Source organism: Pterocles gutturalis, unplaced genomic scaffold (genome assembly GCF_000699245.1).
Source record: "Pterocles gutturalis isolate BGI_N339 unplaced genomic scaffold, ASM69924v1 scaffold22438, whole genome shotgun sequence".
NCBI lineage: Eukaryota > Metazoa > Chordata > Aves > Pterocliformes > Pteroclidae > Pterocles > Pterocles gutturalis.
This window is the reverse complement of record NW_010121054.1, coordinates 2,804-25,221: the sequence shown is the minus strand read 5'-3', so window position 1 is coordinate 25,221 and position 22,418 is coordinate 2,804. Positions and strand designations below refer to the sequence as shown.

Sequence of the window (22,418 nt, the reverse complement as noted above, 5' to 3'; positions counted from 1 at the left end):
GGGTGAGATGGAGTCCCCGCACCTCCTATTTCAGGAGAGGCATAAAACTTGTGTCTTGACTGGCAATAATATTTATTCTTCCTGCTTGGCCGGTTGCATTATTGTTGCTTTTTGGTTTTGTTTTTTTTTTTTTTTTTTTGGTTTGGTTTGGTTTGGTTTTTTTGTTGTTTAGGTTGTGGTTTTTTGGGGTGGGTTTTTTTTGAAAAGCTGGAGGAACTACAACTAAGAGGAACTAAGCCCCTAAAGTGACAGATGAAGACAAATCCTTCCCAGTGCTGTTTCCTAACCTGTTGAAGGCAATCACGAAGTCTCCAGCAGGAAATCACTTCGGTGCTGGATTAAATGTATTTCTTCCCACCCTCGTTTCAAGTTTCACTTCCTAAATGCGTCATGACGGTACAGCCCTGCTAGGTCTCCCCTCCTCTCCTTTGGGTGGGGGAAGGAGAGAACAGTGCAGGCCATAAACTTAATTGATGTGGTTTTAGCAAACAAAATCCCCAAACCTCTAGGCTGTGTTTTACAAGTATAGAGAAGAAAAATGTGTGAACTTATTTGAATGCTTAATGTGCTTGTTTTTTAAACTTGGCCCGGTGCTCCAGGGTGTCCCTTAAGTCTCCCAAGTAGCTTAAGACAAGCTCACATGGAGATGAGCTAGACAGCGTGTGCATGGCCCAGAGGAATCAATTCCTTGAGGAGAAAGACTGTTGATCTGTGTTGGGCTTGTTGCTTTGACTTGCTAGTGGATATTTGCAGCATTGGAGAGAGAAGGGGAGGACGGCAGCATGTTACTTGTGTGGAGACTGTTCTCATAGGGAGAGGGCTGTACCGAAACCATGCTTTAGAGCAGCGGAACAAATCTTACCTCTGTGTAAATTACTAAGTGAGAACTGGAAATAATGTTCTTTAATTTTAGAGCAAATTCATCAGTTAAAGCTCAAATAACATTAGACTTTTTACCCAATCTGCTTATACGGCGCTAACTTCTAAAACTGAAATGAGGAAGGTCAGGGCACAGAAACACTTGATTCAGAGAACAGCAAGCTTTGTTGCAAAGGAGGTGACTGTTGCTAACGCACTGGAAGTAGGTTCAAGCTAACAGACGAGGCTGTTGCAGCACCAACAGTCTATCTCTGTGGAGGGAGAAAACCATGTAATGTATTACGTGTACAACAACTTCCTCCTTTTCTATAAAAGACTCTTAGAAACCAGCAGAATCAGTGAGTTTGGGCTGTGCTACTGAACTGCAGAAGGCATCAAATTAGCTGCTTAATGTTGTACTGTACAGCTCAAGAACAGCTGTTTTATGTTTAAGCCCATTTCTTTTGTTCTTTGCAGCCTTATCTTTAATTGGGCTTTTGAGCTTTTTGCTGTATGCCTAATACATTAAACCAGGAAAGCAGTACTGAGACACCTGGTCTTAGGTAAAGGAGTACTGAGCACTTAGTGTGGTAAACTTGTTCCCAGTTTGTCTTAAGTGATACTAAGTCAGTGTTAATGTAGTTGCTTTAAGTATTGTCTCTGATACATTATCCTGTTCTCATTCCTGATGCATCACATGTGTTGTATTTATTCACTTCACAATTTGTGTTTGTGCACAAAGTTAGATTGAAGTCACTTGGAAAACTTGTGGTATCAAGACTGCTTTGTGTTCATCAAGTGCATTTGTCATAGTTTAGAAGGCCACTGGATGGTCTTGTTAAACACCTGTGGGCCGAGGCAGGATAGGGAGGGTTTCACTCGCCACTTGTGGTCATGGGCAAGAAACCATCATGACTTGGGAAAGACAAAAAAAGCCAACTGAATTTATTAACTATTTACAATCAGAAGCAAGAACAAGATAATGAGAGAGACATCTCTCATTAGATCTTAAAAAGACACTTCTCCCCCACCCCTCCCCTCCCTTCTTCCCAAGGCCCAAAGGCTTTGTTCTGTACCTTCTCGCCCCTGGCGGTGCAGGGGGGCAGGGAATGGGGGGTGCAGTCCGTCTGATGCTGCTTCTTCCTCAGTGGAGGGCTCCTCACTGTCTTTGCCTGCTCCAGCATGGGATCCCTTCTCAAGGGAGAGTCCTTCTCAAACTGCTCCAGCATGAGTCCTTCCCACACAGGGCCACCGTCCCCTGATGACTGCTGGTTTCTCCAAAATTCCTATGTGGAGTCCTCCATAGCTACATCTTCTCATGGACTGCACCAAGGGACAAACTGTGCATCACCATGAGTCTTCACCACCCTGCAAGAGAAATTCTGGGGTGCCTCTTTCCTCTTGCTTCTTTTCACTGACCAGCGTGTCTGTGTAGTCATCTCTCTCAGATCCCACTTCCCTCTCCGCTGCAGATCTTTCATTGGCTCCTGAGGAAACTGACTCTCGGATGAGCCATAGCGGAGGCTTGGGCTATGGCAGGTCAGGTTACAGAAGAAATCAGGCAGGCAGCTGGACGGCTGGGCCAGTCTGCCCGGGCGGGGCCCTGCCTGGGGCTGTGGCAACCCCCATGTTCTGTGCCCCCTCTTAAATATATGTTATTTGCAGAGGCGTTGATTGGCTCAGCCCTGGCCCGGGGTGGGTCCAGCCTGAAGCTGGAGAAACTTCCAGCAGTTTCTCACAGGGGCTAGCTTGGTGGTACTCCTTCCCCCACCCCTTGGCAACTAAAACCTTGGAGCCGGGGGTGGGGGTGAACCTTTCGCAGTCACTTACAGGAGCCACCGCTGTAGCCCCTCCCTTGCTGCCAGAGAACACGGAGCTAGGGGAAACTCTTAGCAGTTACTTACAGGGGCCACCACTGCAGCCTCTCTACTGCTACCAGCAGACCTGGAGTCAGGGGAAACTTGCAGGTTACTTACAGGAGCCATTACTGTGGCCCCTCCCTGCTACCAAACCCACCACACAAAACCACAACAGCATTGAATTCTGTTCTGAACCTCGAAAACCTCAACTCTGTCAACGGATGTGCTAGTGGTCTTTTGGTGTTTGTTACCTGTTACATTTAATAATGTATCAATGCACCATTTGGGTTGTGGGTGTGTTTCTAGTTTTAGGCTCTCCTAGTGGGTGATGCAGTTCTGGGTATATAGTGCAGTTCTGTGAGCAGGTTTCGGAATTGTCTGCGGTTCTTGTAAGCTATCTGTAAGTTCTTGCAGGTGGGTAAGTCTTGCTGCTCAGATGCTCTGGCTATCTTCCTGTAAACCAATGCCATGCTGGCACTCTCTCTGTAGGCAGAGGAATGTAGGCATGCTTGTGTGCATGCTTGTCTGCTTAGGGATGTGAAGAGAAGTGACTGCTAGCTCACAGCTGTGCTGGAAGAAGCTCTGAACCTGAGGAGTTCTTCCAGTGAAATGGTTTCTTCTGCTTCTGAAGGACAACATCGCTAGTGTAGTCTGTTTTAATTATGTTCTGGTGGCAAAAGATTTTTAGTATTGGTACTCTCTGATAGTGTAGATGTAGCCAAAGAATAATATTATGATATCCTCATGACCATGTAACTCTTGTATAGTGATGAAAGTGTCTGTGTCCTGAAAGTGGACTGTGTGGTAGAAAACTCTAAATACAAAATATTGTAAGCTGCTGATAGTTGAATTGAAATTAAGGAAAGTATATGGATTTGAGGGGCCTTTTCATATTTCTACATGACCTCATTTAAGTGAGGACAGAAGTCTGAGTTTTTAAGGTATGGAAAAATTAATCAATTTTAGATTGTATCCTAAGTTTGCTGGGATCTCTGTAGTGCCTGCTGACCCTTGAGTTCAGAGAACTGTGTGAAGATTACTTATGGTGCAGTAGAAGAATCACAGGATCAGCTTGTCTTGAAAACAAAAGGGAAAAGGATGAGTATTTTGTTTCTTGCTCTTCTGTGATTCTTAGTCTAGGAGAAAAAGCAGAGCACAGTTTATTACAGAGCCTGTTATTACTGCACCACATGCTGGGGATTTGCCCTGTGTTGATGGGCTGTCATTGGGCTGTTGATGTCATTGGGCTGTCATGAGGGTACCCTTCTGACCAAGTGTGGGAGAGGAACTTGGTGGTGCTTGGCCCTCCTCAGCCTTCTTCAGCGAAGTTTCCATCTGGAATGTAAGATTATATTTCTGTTCAGCCTCCTCTCTCTTTTCCTACCTTACTACCTTCTGTGTGACTAATGTTGTTTACATGCGTGACCAGAGCGATAACTACAGCAGTAACTGAATATGGGTACATATAGACAGGAACTGGGGGTTTTGTGTCTTGAGATGGTGGATATGCCCACGTGCTGTGACCTTCTCTGCAGGAGAAGAAACACAAAAAGGTGCAATGTCTTTTTTGCTATTGTCTCATGTTCAAAGAAGTAGGATTAGATTAATTACGATCACAGTGGCATTTAAAGCTTAGAGGGCCTCTCCTTCCCAGATGATTTTTTTAAGTTTAGAAGGAACAAGTAACGTTTTGTTTTATGTCAGTTGACTTGCAACTTAACTGCTTTAGCTCATAGGAAACACACAGCTATCGTTGCTATATCAGGCTCTGATGGCTGTATTCAAACAGTTTAAAAAGAACTCGGAGGCTTAACTTCCTACATAAATCACAGATAGTACCTTACATTTGCAGATTCTGCTAGAATGGTCTGAGCTCAGTCTGCTAGAATGCTAGATCTCAGTTAGGTAGACACTTTATATTTTATTTTGGAATATAAATAACATAACTTTTTTTTTTCCTCTAACTAAACAATGAAATATTTTGTCCTTAAATCCAGTGCATTTCCCTTACACTTCCCAGTGCACCGGAAGAACTACTGCTGCGTTTCTCACAATTGTAGTCTGTCAAAAGAGAAACAGTCAGCAGGCTTATATTAAACAATATTTCCAGTTAAGTCAGATATAGGCGTGTAGTAGGTTCCTTTCTTCTTCCTCTTCTCTTATTTGCAGTATTAGGCAGTGGTTTGTTGCTCAGAAAAGGATGAGAATGACTGTTTTATGCTATTCCCGGTTCTCTGGAAGAGGGGGAAGATTACAAAGAATAGAATGAAGTCTGCATTCAGACTGTTGTATTGGCCACATTTAAAGTCAAGGTGTGCAGCAGATGCTTCCAGATGAAAAACTGTATGCTAGTGATGGAACCTGCACATACTGTCCCTCTTTCTGCCTTTTCTTGTTGCCTAAGAATCTAGAAGTTTGCCAGAGGTGAGTAATTTCAACAAGCAGTTTCCAGAGGATGTTGCAACTCAGTACTTAAGGACACCAAACCCATGCAAGTATGAACACGCAGAAGTGTTTAGGCCTGCAAATGCACTTTTCTTGCTTATTTCCTTTCTGTTAATTCCCCTACTGACAAAAATAGCACGTAAAGCCTCTTAAGTTTGTGTGCCTACCCTGTAGCTGCGGCTTTTAATGTTACTGGGTCAGCAGCCAACTCTTGCATGTCATCAACTGTATTTAAATCCATAGCTGGACGGCCATCTGTTGTGATTTAGCAAGATAAGGAATGATTTTTTGAGAATTATATTTAAAAGAGAAGACCTTAGTGTAAGTGGTTAAAAATACTTTGTTTGCTCAGCAGGCTAGACCCAGGTTGCTAGGGGAGAACTGTAATCCATTAAGAACAGCAGTACCTTTTCATGTCTGTGGTGGCATATCATTGATGACTAAAACTCCTTTGCTGATGGGCCCAGTGAAAAAGTCTTGTTAAGTTGTGAACTCCTGCCACAAAGCGTTAAAGAAGCTGTTGGGATCCCTGGTGGTTCTAGGCACAGTTACCACTAAAAACTGTGAGGGTCTAGTACTTCTAAGTCTTGTTACAAATGGGAGCTGCCTAGTCTTGGTGCCAGTAAACTGGATAATGGTGGCTGAAGAGATGTACGTCATCTGCAGTCTTCACATTGGGCCTCTGACCTTCTTGTAAGACAAGTGTTTGCTGGAAGGAAAGCTGCTTAGTACACCTTGCACTTGTTGCAGCAGGACTTCCTAGAGTTCAAAGCAACCATGACCAACTTCTGTTTGCCTTCGCTTCTCTCCTTCCTTTGTTCTTTAAAATCACTGCTCCTTACAATTTGTCCTCCAATCCTTTGTAATGGACTTATCACCAGTGTCGTCACCGATGATAAAGGATGAGACTTCTGTACCTCTCTTGAGGGTAGGGGAATATTGTGTAAGCAGAGATTACTTTTTCTTCATCATATCTGGTTATTTTAGGTCACTCTGTGGAGTAATTCCTGAACCTGTGCATAGCACTTCTGTTAGAAGGCTTCAGCTCTTGAGCTGTGCCTATATCAATGCGTGACTTGTATCTACTTCAAGAACTCTTTAAATTCAGCTGAAAGCATTTAAAGTTGCCTCTATAAATGCTGTCATTTGACTTATAACAGCCTGGGGGGCAAAAAAAGACATTAAAAAATGCATCAAGGGATAGAGAGTAAAGCATCTGTCTGGGTGAGATGGGTGGATTTGGACCAAGTTCTCTGAAGCTTTATCCAAATGGAAAGGATAAATAGACGAGTTATCAAACAGCTGATTTTTGTTGACCTGCCACATGCTTAAGTATTTACAGCAAAAGTTGCACCAGATGAATGGGCAGAGAAATCTACGTAGCCGTGGTTATGGTGGTATGAGGCTGCAGATGTTACCTTCTTCTCTTGCTTTTGATTTTCCTAGCCTCCTTTTTTGCTATGTTGCCAAGACCGAGCTTAAGAAGCAGTTAGTGCTGACTGTCAGGGGAAGAAAGGCGGACACAGTGATTTAATATTAACCTGTTGATGGTAGCTGCAGACTTCAGAGATGGTGAGCACAAAACTCCATGGTGAGCATATTAGCAGCTGCTGGATGCATCTTCGAAGTTGTTGTTCTGCCTTCACGCTCCTTTCTCTGGTGTGTTTCTTCTACTCAGGGGAAGTGAAACAGTCAGGTCTGTTACTGTCTCTTGCATTACCCCTTCCTCACAGGGGCAATAACCCAGTGTGGGGAGAGAGTGTTAAATCTATTTCACTCAGTCTCTCCAGTCTGTATGGCAGTGTTTGTCAATAAATACTCTTGGTCTTTAAAAGGAAAACTGCAAAGCAAAAATAAAAGGAAATTGGCAAACCCCCTAGTGTGGTGAACAAACTGATAAGTAAGAGTTGTGTCAGGGTGGAACTCTTAGTTCACGTCAGGGAAATAAAATTGGGCTCCTGAATCTGGTAATAAGCTGACTTTTGTCATTAAACTGAACTACTACTCTTTGTCAGGCTCTCTCATTTGAAACTGTAAGCTTTGGGTTAGCTGACTAACCAGTGTTTTCACGTAGGCCTAAATAAAATTGAAAGTGAATAAATAAAAGTGAAGCTGAAGTTTTGCACATCTCTGTAAAGGCCACCATATAGGACGAGCTAATGCTGCTTCAGAGGCTTTTTAGAGCAGAGCAATTTAGAAGGACATGCTTAGGTGCCAACTTACAAAAAAGCTGTAAGTTCCGGAAACTTTGAATTTCTCCTTCTAAGAGAAGTAACTGTTCCTCTGTACTCTGTTTTGAAGGCAGTAAGCCTGTCTCCCAAGGTTATTAAAAAACCCCACCAGATGTATATACATAAATGTTCTAGGAGATGGAAGAATGTGTCCAAATGCAATTTTGATACCTATATTCTCAAGTATGAGAGAATATGAGTACAAATATCTTATATGTGGGTCAAACATGTAACATTACATTAGGGGCTTTGAATCCTAATCATACTGTGTGTCTGAGTCTCCATGCTGTGTCCCTTATCATTTGAGCCTCCCCGTTTTATTTGTAACTCTTCCAACTAACTTTCCTGGATGTGTGCTAGTGGTATTAAATATGATTGAGGAAAGATTTCTAGGAAGCAATCGTGTTGTCTCAACTTGGATTTTATTTGGAAGAATCATCAGCTGCAAACCTCCGTTCCTGTCCAGAGGTCAGATATGTTGTAGATAAAGGAGTACATTTTATCAGTTGTTAGAGATTTTTAGCTTCCATTAGCTGTTCTGGACAAAAGCTGCCTAGGCTGAGCGGGTTTATGTCTGGCACTAGGTCATCCTGGTTTATGCCTTTTTCTAGTCTCTAAATCTCATGTGAATATTTGAAATGCTGGGGGGAGGAGGATGAATTCTTACAGGAGGAGGAGGAGGCTTCTTATAGCCCAATTCTTACAAATTGGGCTATACAGAAAGTGTTGTAATGCGTTAATACTGATTATGGTGCAGCAAACTTTAGGGCCCTCAGGCTGATAATCAAATAGCAGGTTTGTCAAGTTGTTTTGTGTTAGACTAGTTCAGGTACTTGTATACTTCTAAGTGCTATTTTAATAAGCTTTCACAAGAGGGCAGAGTAGAATTTGCTCTGGGAATTGTAGTTGTCTTGAGACTTACGTGTATCTAGAAATGAGCCAGCTCAGATTTCTTTGGTGTTACAACAGCACAAACTGTATTACTCATGCTGTCAACCTGTATCGCATACTGGCCTGGGTGCTATGTGGCTCTTCAGTCACTGCTCCCCAGTGGAGAGTCTCAGGGAAAGCCACAGTCTTTCTCATATGTCCCTCCCCAGTGGGGGGATGCTGGAGTGTGGAGGAGGAGAGATCTGAACAGTGCCACCTGCACCAGCGCTGCCAATATTTGCTTGTTGGTCATAGCTAAAACAATCGTGTAGCTGTTATTAGCACAAAAATCTTGTAGCTATTACTACGAGAAAATGCTGTGGTGCAGATAAGTGAGCTCTTTGTAGTTTGCAAACATAATAAAGGAGGTACTGCTTGAAAGCAGCAACATATTGAAGTCTGGTAAAATATGACCAAGAAAGCTGCTTGAAAAGGAAATACTTAAGATTCACGAAGCTAAAGATACACAGTATGTTGGCCAATTCATTTCTTACAGTTATTGCTATAATACCCAGGACCATCATCCTTGCTGAAACACTTTAGAGTCCACAGAAAACTAGCTCACCCTGCCCCCTTTCTTTATTAGAGGACAAACTGAATTGGGTTTTTTTCCTGGAGCATCTCAGGAGTGTAGTTTAAAAACTTTGTTGTACATCAATGCTGTACATTCCAGTAGTTTGGCTAAAAGAGCTTCTTCTGATCTTTTATCACTCCTTTAGGAGTTTTCTGGCAGGTTATCTTGTACAATTCAGTGCTACCTCAATGTTAATGCAAGTCAATTGACATTTAGCATTGTGATATTCTCTGTATGTGAAGGCTGTCACGTTCGTTGTTTTTTTTTTTTTTTTCTCTTTCTTCAGGTTGACCCCAAAGATTACACTTTTTCTGGACTTAAAGATGAAACTGTGGGTCGACTGCCTGGAAAAGTAGCAGGGCAACAATTTGTCATTCAGGACTGTGAGAACTGTAATATCTACATATTTGACCATTCTGCTACAATCACTATTGATGACTGTGTAAACTGCCAAATCTTTTTAGGACCAATAAAAGGCAGCGTGTTTTTCCGTGATTGCAAGGATTGTAAATGCATAGTGGCCTGCCAACAGTTTCGTACGCGGGATTGCAGAAAGCTGGAGGTATTCTTGTGCTGTGCCACACAGCCCATTATTGAGTCCTCCACAGGTATGAAATTTGGATGTTTCCAGTATTATTATCCTGAGCTTGCTTTACAATTTAAGGATGCTGGACTGAGTATTTTCAATAACACATGGAGCAACATCCATGACTTTACCCCTGTGTCAGGAGAAAATAATTGGGGCCTTTTGCCTGAGAATGCTGTTGTCCAAGATTATGTTCCTCTGCCCAGTTCTGAGGAGCTGAAAGCTGTCAGAATTTCTACTGATGCCACAAGGAGCATAATACCAATAACTCGAGGGCGGAGACAGAAAAGCAGTGATGAATCCTGTTTGGTGGTGTTTTTTGCTGGTGACTACACAACTGCAAATGCCAGGAAGCTAATTGATGAGGTAAGTGACTTTTGTCTCCCTTCAGCTTTTTGAATTTCTAATTGAACTTTTCTCTGGATAGCCTCTGGTGCTACCTGAAGGGAGAATGCAGAGGTTCTGCTTGTCTACTAACCATACCAATTACCTGCACTGTTTAAAACCTTAAAGCAAGATAAGAGACTGAATCTCATCTGATCAGACTGTTGTTTTACAGCTAACATTCTGTGACTGACACATCTATCCTTTAGTCTTGCCAGTGTATTTTTTCCAGCACAGCACACCAAAGCTCCTTTCTGAAGAAAATGTGTAGTTGATTTGATGAACTAGGCCAAATGTAGAGCAAGTGATTGGTAATGCTTGTGAAAAGGATTAACTTGTTAGCTTATTGCCCTGAAAGTCACAACTAACTAAACTGTATGTCCTGAAAGTTTTTCCAGTACAAACAGAGACTTAAAAAAGTTAAATTGTATCCCCCCTGCCACCCACTACTGGAATTTTTTTCTGGAAGAGGCGGTGAGCGTTTGTAATGGCTGGTCAGCTGTCTTCGATTACTTAAATCGTTGGTGCTTTTTGTTTTGTGTTTTCTCTTGTGAGGCAGCAGCTCCCAAGCTTGGCTGAAGCTTGGCTTTCCTGGGGCTAAAACCTGGGAGTGGCTGGCTGCTTTTAGCACCCTGGAGTGCCAGGGATGACAGAGCAGAGTTGGTAACCATGGGCTACAGCTTCGCAGAGAGGTATCTGCAAAAGCTGCTAATCCCAGTGTTGTGTGATCAACAAAGCAACCAATGAAGCTCCTTCACATGAGTTTTTAATTGCAAGGAAAAGAAATCTGGAGGGTGTTCCCATGCCCCACCTCCACTGCCCAGTTGAATTTTTAAGGAAACAAGTTACTAACAGTTACTTGAGTCATAATGATACTTATGGGTGGTTTTTTTCTGCAGAAGGAATAGCTACAGTAAAGAGGATAATAGATGTGTTCTCCTGTGTTAGTACTCTAGAAATTAGAGTTAAGATGCTAAAAGACGAGTTAGTGAGATTCTGTGGAAATCTTACTGCTCTGTAGATTAATGGATGCTTTGGAAGTACCAATACAAGCTCCTTCTCCACGTGCTTTTCTAGTTTCATATTAGACTTGAAGTAAAAAGCTGTGTGTGTTTGAAAGTTTGTAATTCTTTTTTCCAAAATGGAAAACTTCAGCAGTGGGTAGATGAGAGTTTGAGCTAAGGGTTGACTGAGCTATTGCAGACTAATGAGAACTAACTGCTTGACTCCAGATGCTGAATGCTTTTAACTCCCATTAGTTTCAGCTTGTGAGGGATTGTGGGGGGAAAAAACACAACCCTGGGCCATAATATGAAACAAAAATGTTCACATTTGCTCCTCTAGGTGCACTAGGGCAGAGGAGAAAATCTGGATGAATGGAACGAAAATAAACAGAAATGTAGAAAAAGGAAATGATCGTTGAAAAGACCAAAAAGGGTCCCTTTGCACTGTGGTTTAATGTGTATGGGGAAAATGGGTCTATTCCAGTGTAATCTGTATTCTCAAACTGAACTCTCTGCCTTAGAAGCTTTTTTAACATGAATTCTTTCTCTGTTAACAGATGACTGGTAAAGGATTTCAGCTGGTACAGACTAAAGAAGTCTCAATGAAGGCAGAGGATGCTCACAGAGTTTTCCAGCAGTGTGCATCAGAATTCATTCCACTGCTTGAAAAAGGTGAGTTTGTGTTGTTTTGTTTCTCGTCTTAATATAGAAATCTAGCTGTCATTAGAGAGTTCTGGAGAAGAAAGAGGAATGAAGGAGAAATCTGTGTTTCAAAGGGATAGTGTAAAGCCAGTTGAGATGAGTTTTGGAAGCTTCAGTCAGGCCCTAAACCAGACAAAACTCCTGAAGGCATCAGAAATGAGCTATTCCACTTGTATTTCGTGGCTCTGCCCCCCCTCTAGCGGTCCAACCACATAGCTCAGGAGCAGTGGCACATGCAAATCTGCCTGGGATGGTCAAAAGAAGCTCATGCTTTTAGATTCTTTCTAACTTATCACCATTGCTGCTCAAACACCTAGATTTTCAGTGTGTCTGTATACATATTTGAGCAAATTAGTATAGATGTGTATAAAGCTGGCAAGTGTTAAATTTCTGTTTATAACTGGTGTACTGTCAGAGTATTTCAAAAGCTTTTTTTATTGATCTGAGTGTAATTGGTTTTTGCCTCTTCCTGCAGAAGTACTGATATCTTGCCATCTGTTATATGCTAAAGCTCAATACATACTCCCAAACTTAGTAGCAACATGCAGGTTTTTTCATAGTAACGTAAGAGGTCTGCGATGCTCATTGCAAGAATAGGACAAAAGTTATTGTACTTATCGGATGAAAGTCTAGTTTGAGGGCTATTTTGCACCCATGTGGGAAGAAATAACACGTTCAGAATGAAACTAGAGAAAGGGGATCTGCGAATAGTGGGTGAGAACAAGTCTAAAAATCAGGCAGTTTGCTATCTTGGGACTCAGGCAAAAATGCCTGAATGACTCAGTCCTACTCCAGATGTCTGTGAAATGGCTCACTATTTGAGCAGTATAGTCTGACTCACTTCCATGATGCCCTGCGCTCCGTAGCGTTTTTGTGCCATTGCTGCCTTTCAAGAAGTAAAACTGGAATCCTGCCAGAGTCTCTGCAAACATAAGCACAGAATTGCAGATATTTTCTTCTTGGATAGCACTGTATGTTGAAGCTATGGTTAAGTGTTTTTAATTCTTTATCCTGCATTATGGCTGCTCAAGCAAAAACCATAAAATGCTTCTTGCAAGCTTCACAATTCCCCATGGGTTGAGAAATCTACTGTTTCAGTGACAAGCTTAAAAGGAGTATTGATTCTGGATTAAACTATCTTCTAGGTCCAGTGGTTGCTTTGGAGTTCAATGGAGGTGGTGCTGTGGAAGGATGTCGAAACACTATAAATGATGTTTTTAGTGGGACCAAGGTAAGCTGGTGTATTGCTTTATTGGCAGAAAATGTTACAGAATGTCTAGGATACTTCATGGTCAAGCTGTAGCGTTGATGTACTGGACAATATTTTCAGGTTTCTGAATTGTAAAGTATGAATATCCTATTTTTTTGTTGTTTGTGTTTTTGTACTCAAAACTCAAGTCACTTGAAAAACTGCTCTAGGAAAGAGAGTACTAAATCCTCATATCTATTGAAGAATAGAAGATTCTCCCTTAAAACTGTTATTCCACATAGCAGTAAAAACAAGTTATATAAATATAGTAGGGACAGCTCTGCTTTGTCATGTCCTAGTCTATTAAACCCTGACAAAGTTAGTATGATGGGATTTCAAATTTTTTCAAGGTTTACTTTTGCTGTGTAGGATATTGCAGAATGCCCTCCTTCAAAGGCATTTTTCACTTTTCTTCTGTCAGCTTGTTTTACTGTTGCTTCTTTACACCACACTTCCTTTTTGCTTGCTGTCCCCCTTTCTCTAAATGGCAATGGTTTTGAGAAAGTTTCTGGAAACAATTAAGAGCACTCCTGATAATGAGAAAGTGACAAACACTTTGCCTTCAAACAGCTGTTCAAAGAAGACGAGAATGTCTTTGAGACATAGTGAGACATACAGCTCCTTGCTGTCTTTCAGTTCCTTTCAAAAGAGTTACTTGGAACTAGACTGCCCAGTTTCAGGCAAACAGTTGCCTTGTAATAAGTCATCTCAAATGCAGCTAATGTTTGCTATTGAGCCAGCAAAAACCTGATCTGTAGCAGGCCTTAATTTGGCGCTCTGAGTCTAGAGAATACTAGAATGACAGTCTGGGCAGTGTTGTGATATTACTGATTCTTCCTTGTGACTCAAAAGTCATCACTGTAAATTTTACCATAAAAATGGCCTCTTCAAGCAGGAGCTTACAGTGGCTTTTCTTTTAGTATGGTTAGCATTTTTTTTTTTTAATACAGAACAAAGCTGATATGGGGTAGGCAAGTCACTGGTTCTTCTAGATCTTTTTTTCTGTTCAAACACTGAAGTGATATTAATTATTATAACAAATAAAATTTTATATTTTCTTCACTAAAATGACTGGTGTCTGTTGTTATAACTCTATGAATGCCCTGATCTGAGATGCATCCAGAAACCTCAGACTTCACTACGTGCTGTGAAGTAAGGATTGTTCTCGAGGGTGATCTGTAGTGTTTGGATTCCGTTCCAAATGTGAAATTACTTACTGCATCTGGGTTAAAAACTTCTGTTTACAGCCTGGTTCTGTAGTAAAATCTACCTCACTTATTAAATACTTCTTGCACTGAATTAAGAAGCAGAACTTTGGGCTTCCTGAGAAGCATATATCTTTATTTAGAAAAAATGTAACTCCAAAACTTCAGATAAACACTGGGTTTGTGCATGGATTCTCTAGATAATTGAATACAAAGAGTATACATTTTTAAAGAAAATGTATTTCTTTCTTGGGACATAATTTAGAAGTAGTTTAAGGAGTAACAAACTTCAGATTTATTACTAACAGAAGGTTTAGGAATGCTCCATTAAATGGTTTTACCTCATTGTTGGCTGCCCTTATTGTGTTTGACAGTTGCAACAGTGCTCACAAAGACTTATAGGTATCCTTGATCATGAAACAATGACAAAAGCTCTTAGGACAATATGTATCCTGTAAGACTTTGCAGGAGATTAATTTGCTTTTAAGTGGGTGGCTACATTTGCATTTGAAAACCACAGTTAAAAATTATTCAATCTGTTAACCTTAATTTCACCAGATTTTTGTTTCTGAAATAAATCTGACAAACAACTCTAGATACTCTAGTAAGGCTACGGAAGTTCTTCAGCAATAGCACTACCAGAGTTTTTTGAGCTGTTTGGTAGAAATGATGTGTTACAAGGAGAGCTCTATGCTGTGCACTTAAGCGGGCTTCTTATTTGTGTGGACTAGGTGTGTCTGCACCCTTTACCTCCGACATTTTCTAGTATGACCTTCTGCACTTTTTTTTGGTGTGCTTTCTAGTATTGTTCCTCCATCTCATCGCTTATTCATAAAATAATCTGTAAAATGTAAATTGTAATATCCTAGGAGGGAAGGATGCTGAAAGAAGGTAGTCAACTGTTGTGACTGTGGTACCAATCACTGTCGCACCAAACAACTGCCAAATAATTAGGAGATGCTCTCAAGTTCCCTCAAACAAAATATCATGTGTCCAAGCAACAGTCTAGGAAACTACTTGCTTTGTGATGATATAATATTTTTTTTAAGTTGGAAATTTACTGGACAACATGATATTAATCTTAAAACATAATTTAAGTGAAACAATTCAAGGAACTGTCATAGTTTATACTCACTTGGTATTCTGAGCTGAAGCAGAGAAGTGGTGACTGTAGGAGCATAGTCATCTGGAATAACCCATTCCTCCAGTCCCAGTGCACTTGAGAATAGCTCAGCTGGCTGTGCCATCAACACTGATGTGCTGAGACAGTGAGGATTTCCTCTTGAGGTATAGAAAATAGAAGATAGTAAGAACTGAATTTAAGTTTTTGATTGAGGCTATCACTTGCATGTTGAGTTTGATGAACAGCCACAGTACTGTTACACTGAACAATTTCAGCGTTGTCTAAGGCATTTGTAGTTGATTTGCTGAAAGCTTTCAAAGTTGTCTGTCCTAGAGCTTGGACTTTCACATGTGTTGATCAAATTTGCAAAACGCAAACGCAATTGGAGTTATTTTTAAAAATAAGCATCTGATTAAGAAGCAACTCAGTTTTTTGAGGGGAGTATAGTGCAAGGGAATCTTTGTTACAAACTCAGGAAAGCTTAATGGTAGTCAAGGGTTTTGTGTGTTTGTTTTCCCCCAGTTTCCTGGACAGAGTTTGACTTTACCAAGGAAAATACATGTAAATGGACACTAGCTGAAGCTTTGACCCCTGAATAATTGAGCCCAAAACTTTTAAACCCTCCCATCAGTGGAAGGCTAGGGTTACTGCAGCCATCATGTCTGCTAGGAGCAGGTGATGGTAACAAAGGGTGCATTAGGGCTGAGAGAATTGTAGGACTATTCTGTCACACAGTGAAAACTTAAGAGTTGTGCTTCTCGTGAAATGCAAAAAAAAAAAAAAAAAAGAAATAACTATTACTGGCTCCAAATGAGCAAAGATAACTTGAACTCCTTTATTAGTGATGCATAACTATTTCTTTGTTTAATGAAACAGGTTTTTGTATCGGAGAGCAAGGCATCAGCATCTCAAGATGTAGACAATTTCTACAACTTTGCTGACATGCAGATGGGAATGTGAAGTTTAACGTGAAGGTGTTCATGTACTGTTTGTCTCAGCATTTGGATGTCACTTGGCTTGAATATTGCATTAGTATCTAAGAAGTTTTGTCATTTGATTTTGTTTTTCTCATATATCCCTTTTATAAAGATACTGGTGGTTTTAATACCCTGTTACTTGAACTGGAGTAAATGGCATAGCTCTGCACATGCTTTGTGTTTGAAACTTATATTTCAACTCCAGAAACAATGGAGGTTTTCTACTGATTTTTTTACAGTGATTTTTAAACTCCTATTGACGCTTCAATATTTCTTGTCAACATCTAATGGTAATACATATTTGAAAAGTGCAATGCTGATCCAAATTTGACGCAGTAGTAACTGTTATTTTTAACTCAGACATATTGTTCAGAAAGTGCGTTTATGTGAAGCTCGCTGTTCAAAACTTTCACACATGTAAATTTGTCTTCACTGGGGGCCAGGGAGGAAGCTGTAGTCATTGACTTTTTCTGAAAGCTTAGTCTGAAATGAATTCTCCTTATAGCGTGCTTTCAGAAGCAGTGCATGACTTGTAAAATGTACATCTGGCTTATTCTGTTTCAGCATCCTTTTTGAATAAAGTTGTTTGCAGCAGCATAGCAGCATAATTGCTGTCATAACAGCATTCTGGTAAGTGAGCGCTTGCCAGGCTTTTCTGCTCTGAGGTCAACTCTGAGCATGAGGGCTCTGATGGAGATGCTCTACAGTCCGCTCTGTGTCTCTGGCGATACAGCTGCCTCTGGTATTCCCAAGTCATGTATGGGATATACATGATGTTCCCTGGACTTGGAGCAAAAAGTCTCTGGCACCCTGTTTTTTTTGCTAGAAGGGACATACAGAAGCCAGAGAAGGGCTCTGGTAGCATTAAAAAAAGCTCTTCCTTGCTAGACCCCAGGAGAAGGGTTTTACACTCGGTAATACTGAAAATTTGGCTGAAAAGTATTACACTCTGCTGTAGGATTTATTTTGGATTAATTCTAAAAACAGACCAAAGAAGTGCTACTAACATTTTGGGAGATGGATTTGAATAGTGATCAGTAAGGATGCTTATTGCTATACAGTGCATACTAGAATGCAAATCTATATGGATATTAAATACATGATTGATTTATTTTTGCATAATACATCCTTACTGAGTTTTTTACGTGAACTTAAACCTTATGTCCAGGTTTACAGGCCCTCTGTAGTACTTGAAGAGATTGTGTGTGCAGACACACAAAACCAAATTTCTTTAATTAAAATTGTAGTTTGCCAATTGATGCAGCATTTACAATCCGTTGAACATGTTGGGGCTATGTTGAGGTGCTCATGCAATAATTTCCTCATTATGGTTATCTGTCAAAAGGGAAGGTCTTGTGCATCTTAACTGAAAATGAGTCTCAATTCATCAGATCCTCAGCTTTGGATCTCCAAAAGTGGGTGGCTAAAACTGCATCTCTTTCTAATTTTTTAGAATTAGCACATGAAATAATCTGTTCTGAAATTCATAAATCTGTCGTGCCTGAGAGATGTTCTGAGCTGTCACTTTGTTGGTACTAGGCAAATGCTTGCCCTTAGTTTAAACTAGGTATCAAGAATATGTCCTTAGGACCTCTTATTAAAGTTCTGCATAGATTAAATAAGGAAGAATATCTCCTGAAGTCACTAAACCATTAGTGTACTGAAGGTAAGAAAAATGTCAGTTCTGTGAAATGTGGTTTTTTTGTTTGTTTGACAAAGTGATCTAAAAATCAAACTGCCAGCAGAATGTGACTGGTAGTGGAAATTACCACTTATTTGCATTTAGCCAGGTGGGATTTTTTTTTTTTATATATAATGTGTGAGGAGAGGCTGTGAAAACAGCTAAACATCTTAGATCGGTCTCCAAAGTACTGGTGCAACTCATCAATGAACATTTGCAGGAATTATTCTAGACACAGTAAATGTATTTTTCTGGTATGGACAGTACATTAAAATTGTGTAATGTACTTCAGAACGGTAATTGTGTAATTTATCTAAGCAGCGCATATATTGGACCATCTTTGTCTCTAAACTTTTACATATAAAATTTCCAAACTTGTACGCTGAGACATGATTATATGTATGTTTATAGTTTATTTTTTGTATCATCAACCTGCTCTGGAAAGAAAGTGCTAAATTGATTTTTGTGACTACTTTTGCTGGAGGACAAGATGATTAATTGAAAATGAATCTAGGCTTGAAACAGTGGAAAGACTTTTCTGTCTGCTGAGAAAGAGCAGATTGTTGCTTTTTTTTAATATCAATAGTCTGCTTACCAACATAACGGTTTTTTACTAAAAAAAACCTAAATAATGAAGGAGTTTTGCAATCCAATTATTTATCTTTTGACTTTAATTCCTTGCTAACAGGTGTTAAGAACACTTCTAGCCTAAGGATCAGGTATTGTATGCATTACAGAATGGTACGTGCTTCATGTAGTCTTTGTATGTTTGTTGTATAGATTTTTATGTAATTTGTATTGCACTGTGAATGTGATTCATAATAAATATTGAAATCTGAACTGTGGATTATGGAAGACTTTTTAAAATTATAAAATATTGCAAAACATAATTACATTATTTTAAGTATAAAAACTGAATTCTCTGTTTAAAGTGGGACTCTAAATAGATACTCATAGCTGACTGAAAATAAGAATTAACTCTGCAGTCATCCATCCTCCAAAAAAGATGATTTTTTGTTTTTTTTTCCCTGTGGTCACTGAGGATATGATTAACTTTATACTGCAGTTTTGCTAGTAAAATGTGGAAGAAAGTGGTATATCAAGCTGTAGAGCTACAAGTACAGAGATTCTTGGATGGAGACTATTAAACCACTTCTCCCTGATCTGTGTGCACATGTAGTTATTTCTTTTTGGTTTGTTTTTAACTTTTAAAAGTTTTGTGCTTTTTAACTATGCTTACCTCTTTGGGGAGTAGATGTATGCTAGTGCATGCTCCCAGCAAAAACAGATTGTGGAGGTTATACTAGTAGAATTTGTCCATTTAGAAAGCAATTCCTTTGTATATCCTATTTAACATCTAAGGACTCCTGAAAAGTAGAAATTGAATAAATTTCCAAACTCAGCTTTAAACTGGTCAGAAGTGAGAATCTTCCAACTAGAGATGGTCCAGGGTAACTTTGATGAAGTGTGTTTGCTAAGAACATGAAGTACTGTATCAATATAATCTTCTATCAAATATATTGAGTTAAATTGTGAAGCTTTAAAGAATCAAAGCTTTTGGTTTACACTTACCTATTATTGTACGATTTTACAGTTAAAAAAAAAATATTGTACCCCAATTGGATCTGAGTTGCCTAGTAATCTTTTTTACATGGTGGCCGAGTCGTAGCAAAGCTGTCCTTAAGTATTTTCGTAAATTTTACCAATTGCATCCTCAAATACTAACATGAAGCTTTCTATCTGTGCCCCAATTGCTAGAAAGTCACCCACTTTCTTTTGTCATATCTAATAGGCATGCATAAAATGCATTGATTTAAAAGTAACTCACATATCAGGCTGCACTTACATAACTGGGACAGAATTTTTTTTTTTAATTCCAAATAGCAGCCTGAAACTTGTAATTACAAAATATGTGCTTCAGTCATTCTGACTAATAGGGGCAAAAGTGAGCTTTATTGACTTCAGCACAAGCAAGAACTCTGTACCTGAATATCTTCTCTTAAATGCTAGCTTTTAAGTGTTTAGGCTTTATTCATATAGCATTCATCTTTCTGTGCATATTTATTTTTATTCTGTGTGTTGCTGAAATAATCTCTTAGAAGGTGCTGATTTCCCCAGGCTTTTTTCCTAAAGATTTAATAAAAGCCACTGTGAAATGAAACTTTGAAGACCTAGTAGCAGCCCAGGTGCCTGCCTGAATAGTTCCTAAACTCTGGGATTTTTGCTGTCAAGTTCCTTGTTGACTCCTTTGGACCTTTGTGCCATTTATTTTTTGAATTAATGAATAAGCCTCCTGAATCCATAAGTGTCACGTAGGTCTTTGGGTGTCTGCAGGAACAACTCTTCCAAGGCATGTTTAAATATGATCTGAAATATCTAAATTCTAGTCCAACAGTATTAAAAGCTATGAATAAGTGCCAACGGTAAGTATTGTCTCTAGCACTCATGGATTTGAGTGGGATGGTGCACGCGGGCTGTAGCACTTCATTAAGTTGTGTGCTGTAGTACTGCATTCTTGCTCCAGTACATGGTGGTGTCCAGGAAGCTCTGTGGTCATCCCCCTTCCCCATTCCCTGGACATTGCAGAGCTTGCAATATGAGCTATAGTGATTTATGGAGGAGAAATAACAATTTCTGAAAAATAATAACTTGCTGTATTGCCAGCCTGGATTTTTTTCTTAAAAGTATCTAGTCTGAACTCTGTCTCTCAACACAACCGTCTGTGTATGGGGAAACTTTACAAGCATCAAACCTGGTAAAAGCAGGATGTACAGGAGGTTTCACTGGATGGTTGGGAGTCATGGTGTGTTAACAGGGCAGACATTAGTATCTTGGTGTTTGGTTTGATAGAAGAATGCTTTCTACTGCTTTCATCTCTTCAGAATGCCTGGTTGCCATAAGACAGTTGTTGGTAATGTTTGTGGTCATGCAGTCTTCCTGATGCATGTGTAGTCATCACTGGTTCTGAGTAAGACAGAAGAAAAGGAGGGGGAAGTGAGAGAAGCTTTAAAAAAAAAGCTTCGAAGTTTTCTGAGTACACAAAAAAAAATGTGCAACTGCTCATTCCTTTATTTTTTTATGCATCTAGTGATAATCCCCAGCTATGTACAATTCAATGGCTAGAGTATCTGAGTACCTTCCCAGAATGTATTAAGCAATATGACCACCATCTGTCAAGTACGAGTCATCCCCCTTCCAGTTGCACAAGGCTTTAAAATTGCCAATGTTGTCAAGGGTCTAAGAGATCTTCCAAGTACGTGTGGATTTCCCTCACATCCTTCTGCTAAAACTGCTATAGAAAGTGTGTCCTTAAAAGCATCAGGTAAAGTTGATAGATAAGAAATTACTGTGAGGTTAAGAGGCTCTTGAACAGTGTTTAAATGAGCATTTGTCTGATGTTCCCAAGTTGCAAAGGCTAAAAGCAATGTGCTATGACAGATTGTACCCAAATGATCAGGCTAAATTTAAAGCTAGGTATCCCTGCGGTAGCGGGAGCTGAAAGGACTCGGTGCCTGGATTACAGTGGTATATATTTCTGTGCTTTTCCAACTTTTTTTTATCACAAGTATTGTGGTGATGAAGTCCCAGTTCATAGAGTCACGTGAGAATCTTCACTTTCATTTTTAGGTACCTTTTGTCCTTGCTGTAGTGAAGAAAACTTCGTTTTTTGCTGTTTGAGCCGTTAAACTTTTATGTCTCAAAAAAATGAAACAAACTTTTGGGGGGGTGGGGAAGGGTGGAGTGGCTGTTGACTTTGGATTTCTTCCCCCTGCTTACATGGATGCTGACTGCTGTAGGGAGACTTCCCCCAAACTGCACATATGGCAACACAGAGACAGCTAACTTTTCATCTCGTTTAGGGCAAGACACACAATTTGTTTCCTCACGGATACAGGCCTAAGATGTATTCTTTGACTCTTTTTTGCTAGGTACTTGGGTGCATTTAAGGTACAGAGCCATAATACTGATAGGTTTTGAAAGCTGCTGGCAGTCTTTTCTGTTCTGTCTTACTATCCTAGAAGGAGAAAGATAAATCTAAGATCTTCCTAAGCACAAAACTTTGAACTTGTCAGATCCTGGGAAGTGAAGCTGGCACATTTTGCTCTAAAGAGAGTAAATGCTTCATCACTGTTGAAGTACTTTTTTTTTTTTTTGTCTGAATGTGCTGATCTTTTTAGGAGGGGAGACCTTCCTCCCCATCTGTGGAGTCCTTCCATAAAAACCACTTCAGGGGCCTTTTTTAAAAAAAAAAAAAAAGGTTATGGAGATTAAATGGAAGGGCTGTGCTATGACCTGAAGGCATATTCTGATAGCTGCCCCAACAGGTGCTAAAGGATTGGATTCAGTGTTAGAGGTAAAGACAATCTTTTGAAGCTCTGAGTGCTCTTCTATTTCTAATAGTGAGTATCTGAAACCTTTTTAGTCATGGGAGTGAAAAAGACAGATAGCCGTCCTTAGATGAGATTCTGCTTTGCTTTTTTTTTTTTTTCTGTGGAAGAATGAAAGTTACTCCGCAGGGATAATTAGCACTCTTGTTTGCAGGTGGATGCTTGTGCTTTATGGTAACACTTCAATAATTTTGCTCATTGTGAAAAGAATTTAAGGGAGTT

At 39.9% G+C, this 22,418-nt stretch overlaps 1 protein-coding gene across 1 annotated transcript; it reads left to right on the top strand.

The window, feature by feature from the left end:
* The first annotated feature begins 390 nt into the window (after positions 1-390).
* On the top strand, positions 391-16,489 carry RP2 (retinitis pigmentosa 2 (X-linked recessive)). Its single transcript, XM_010077124.1, has 5 exons — positions 391-396; positions 9,184-9,849; positions 11,429-11,543; positions 12,719-12,804; positions 16,027-16,489. The coding sequence occupies exons 1-5, from the start codon at positions 391-393 to the stop codon at positions 16,108-16,110; spliced, it is 957 nt and encodes a 318-aa protein (XP_010075426.1). The 3' UTR covers positions 16,111-16,489.
* Positions 16,490-22,418: the final 5,929 nt, after the last annotated feature.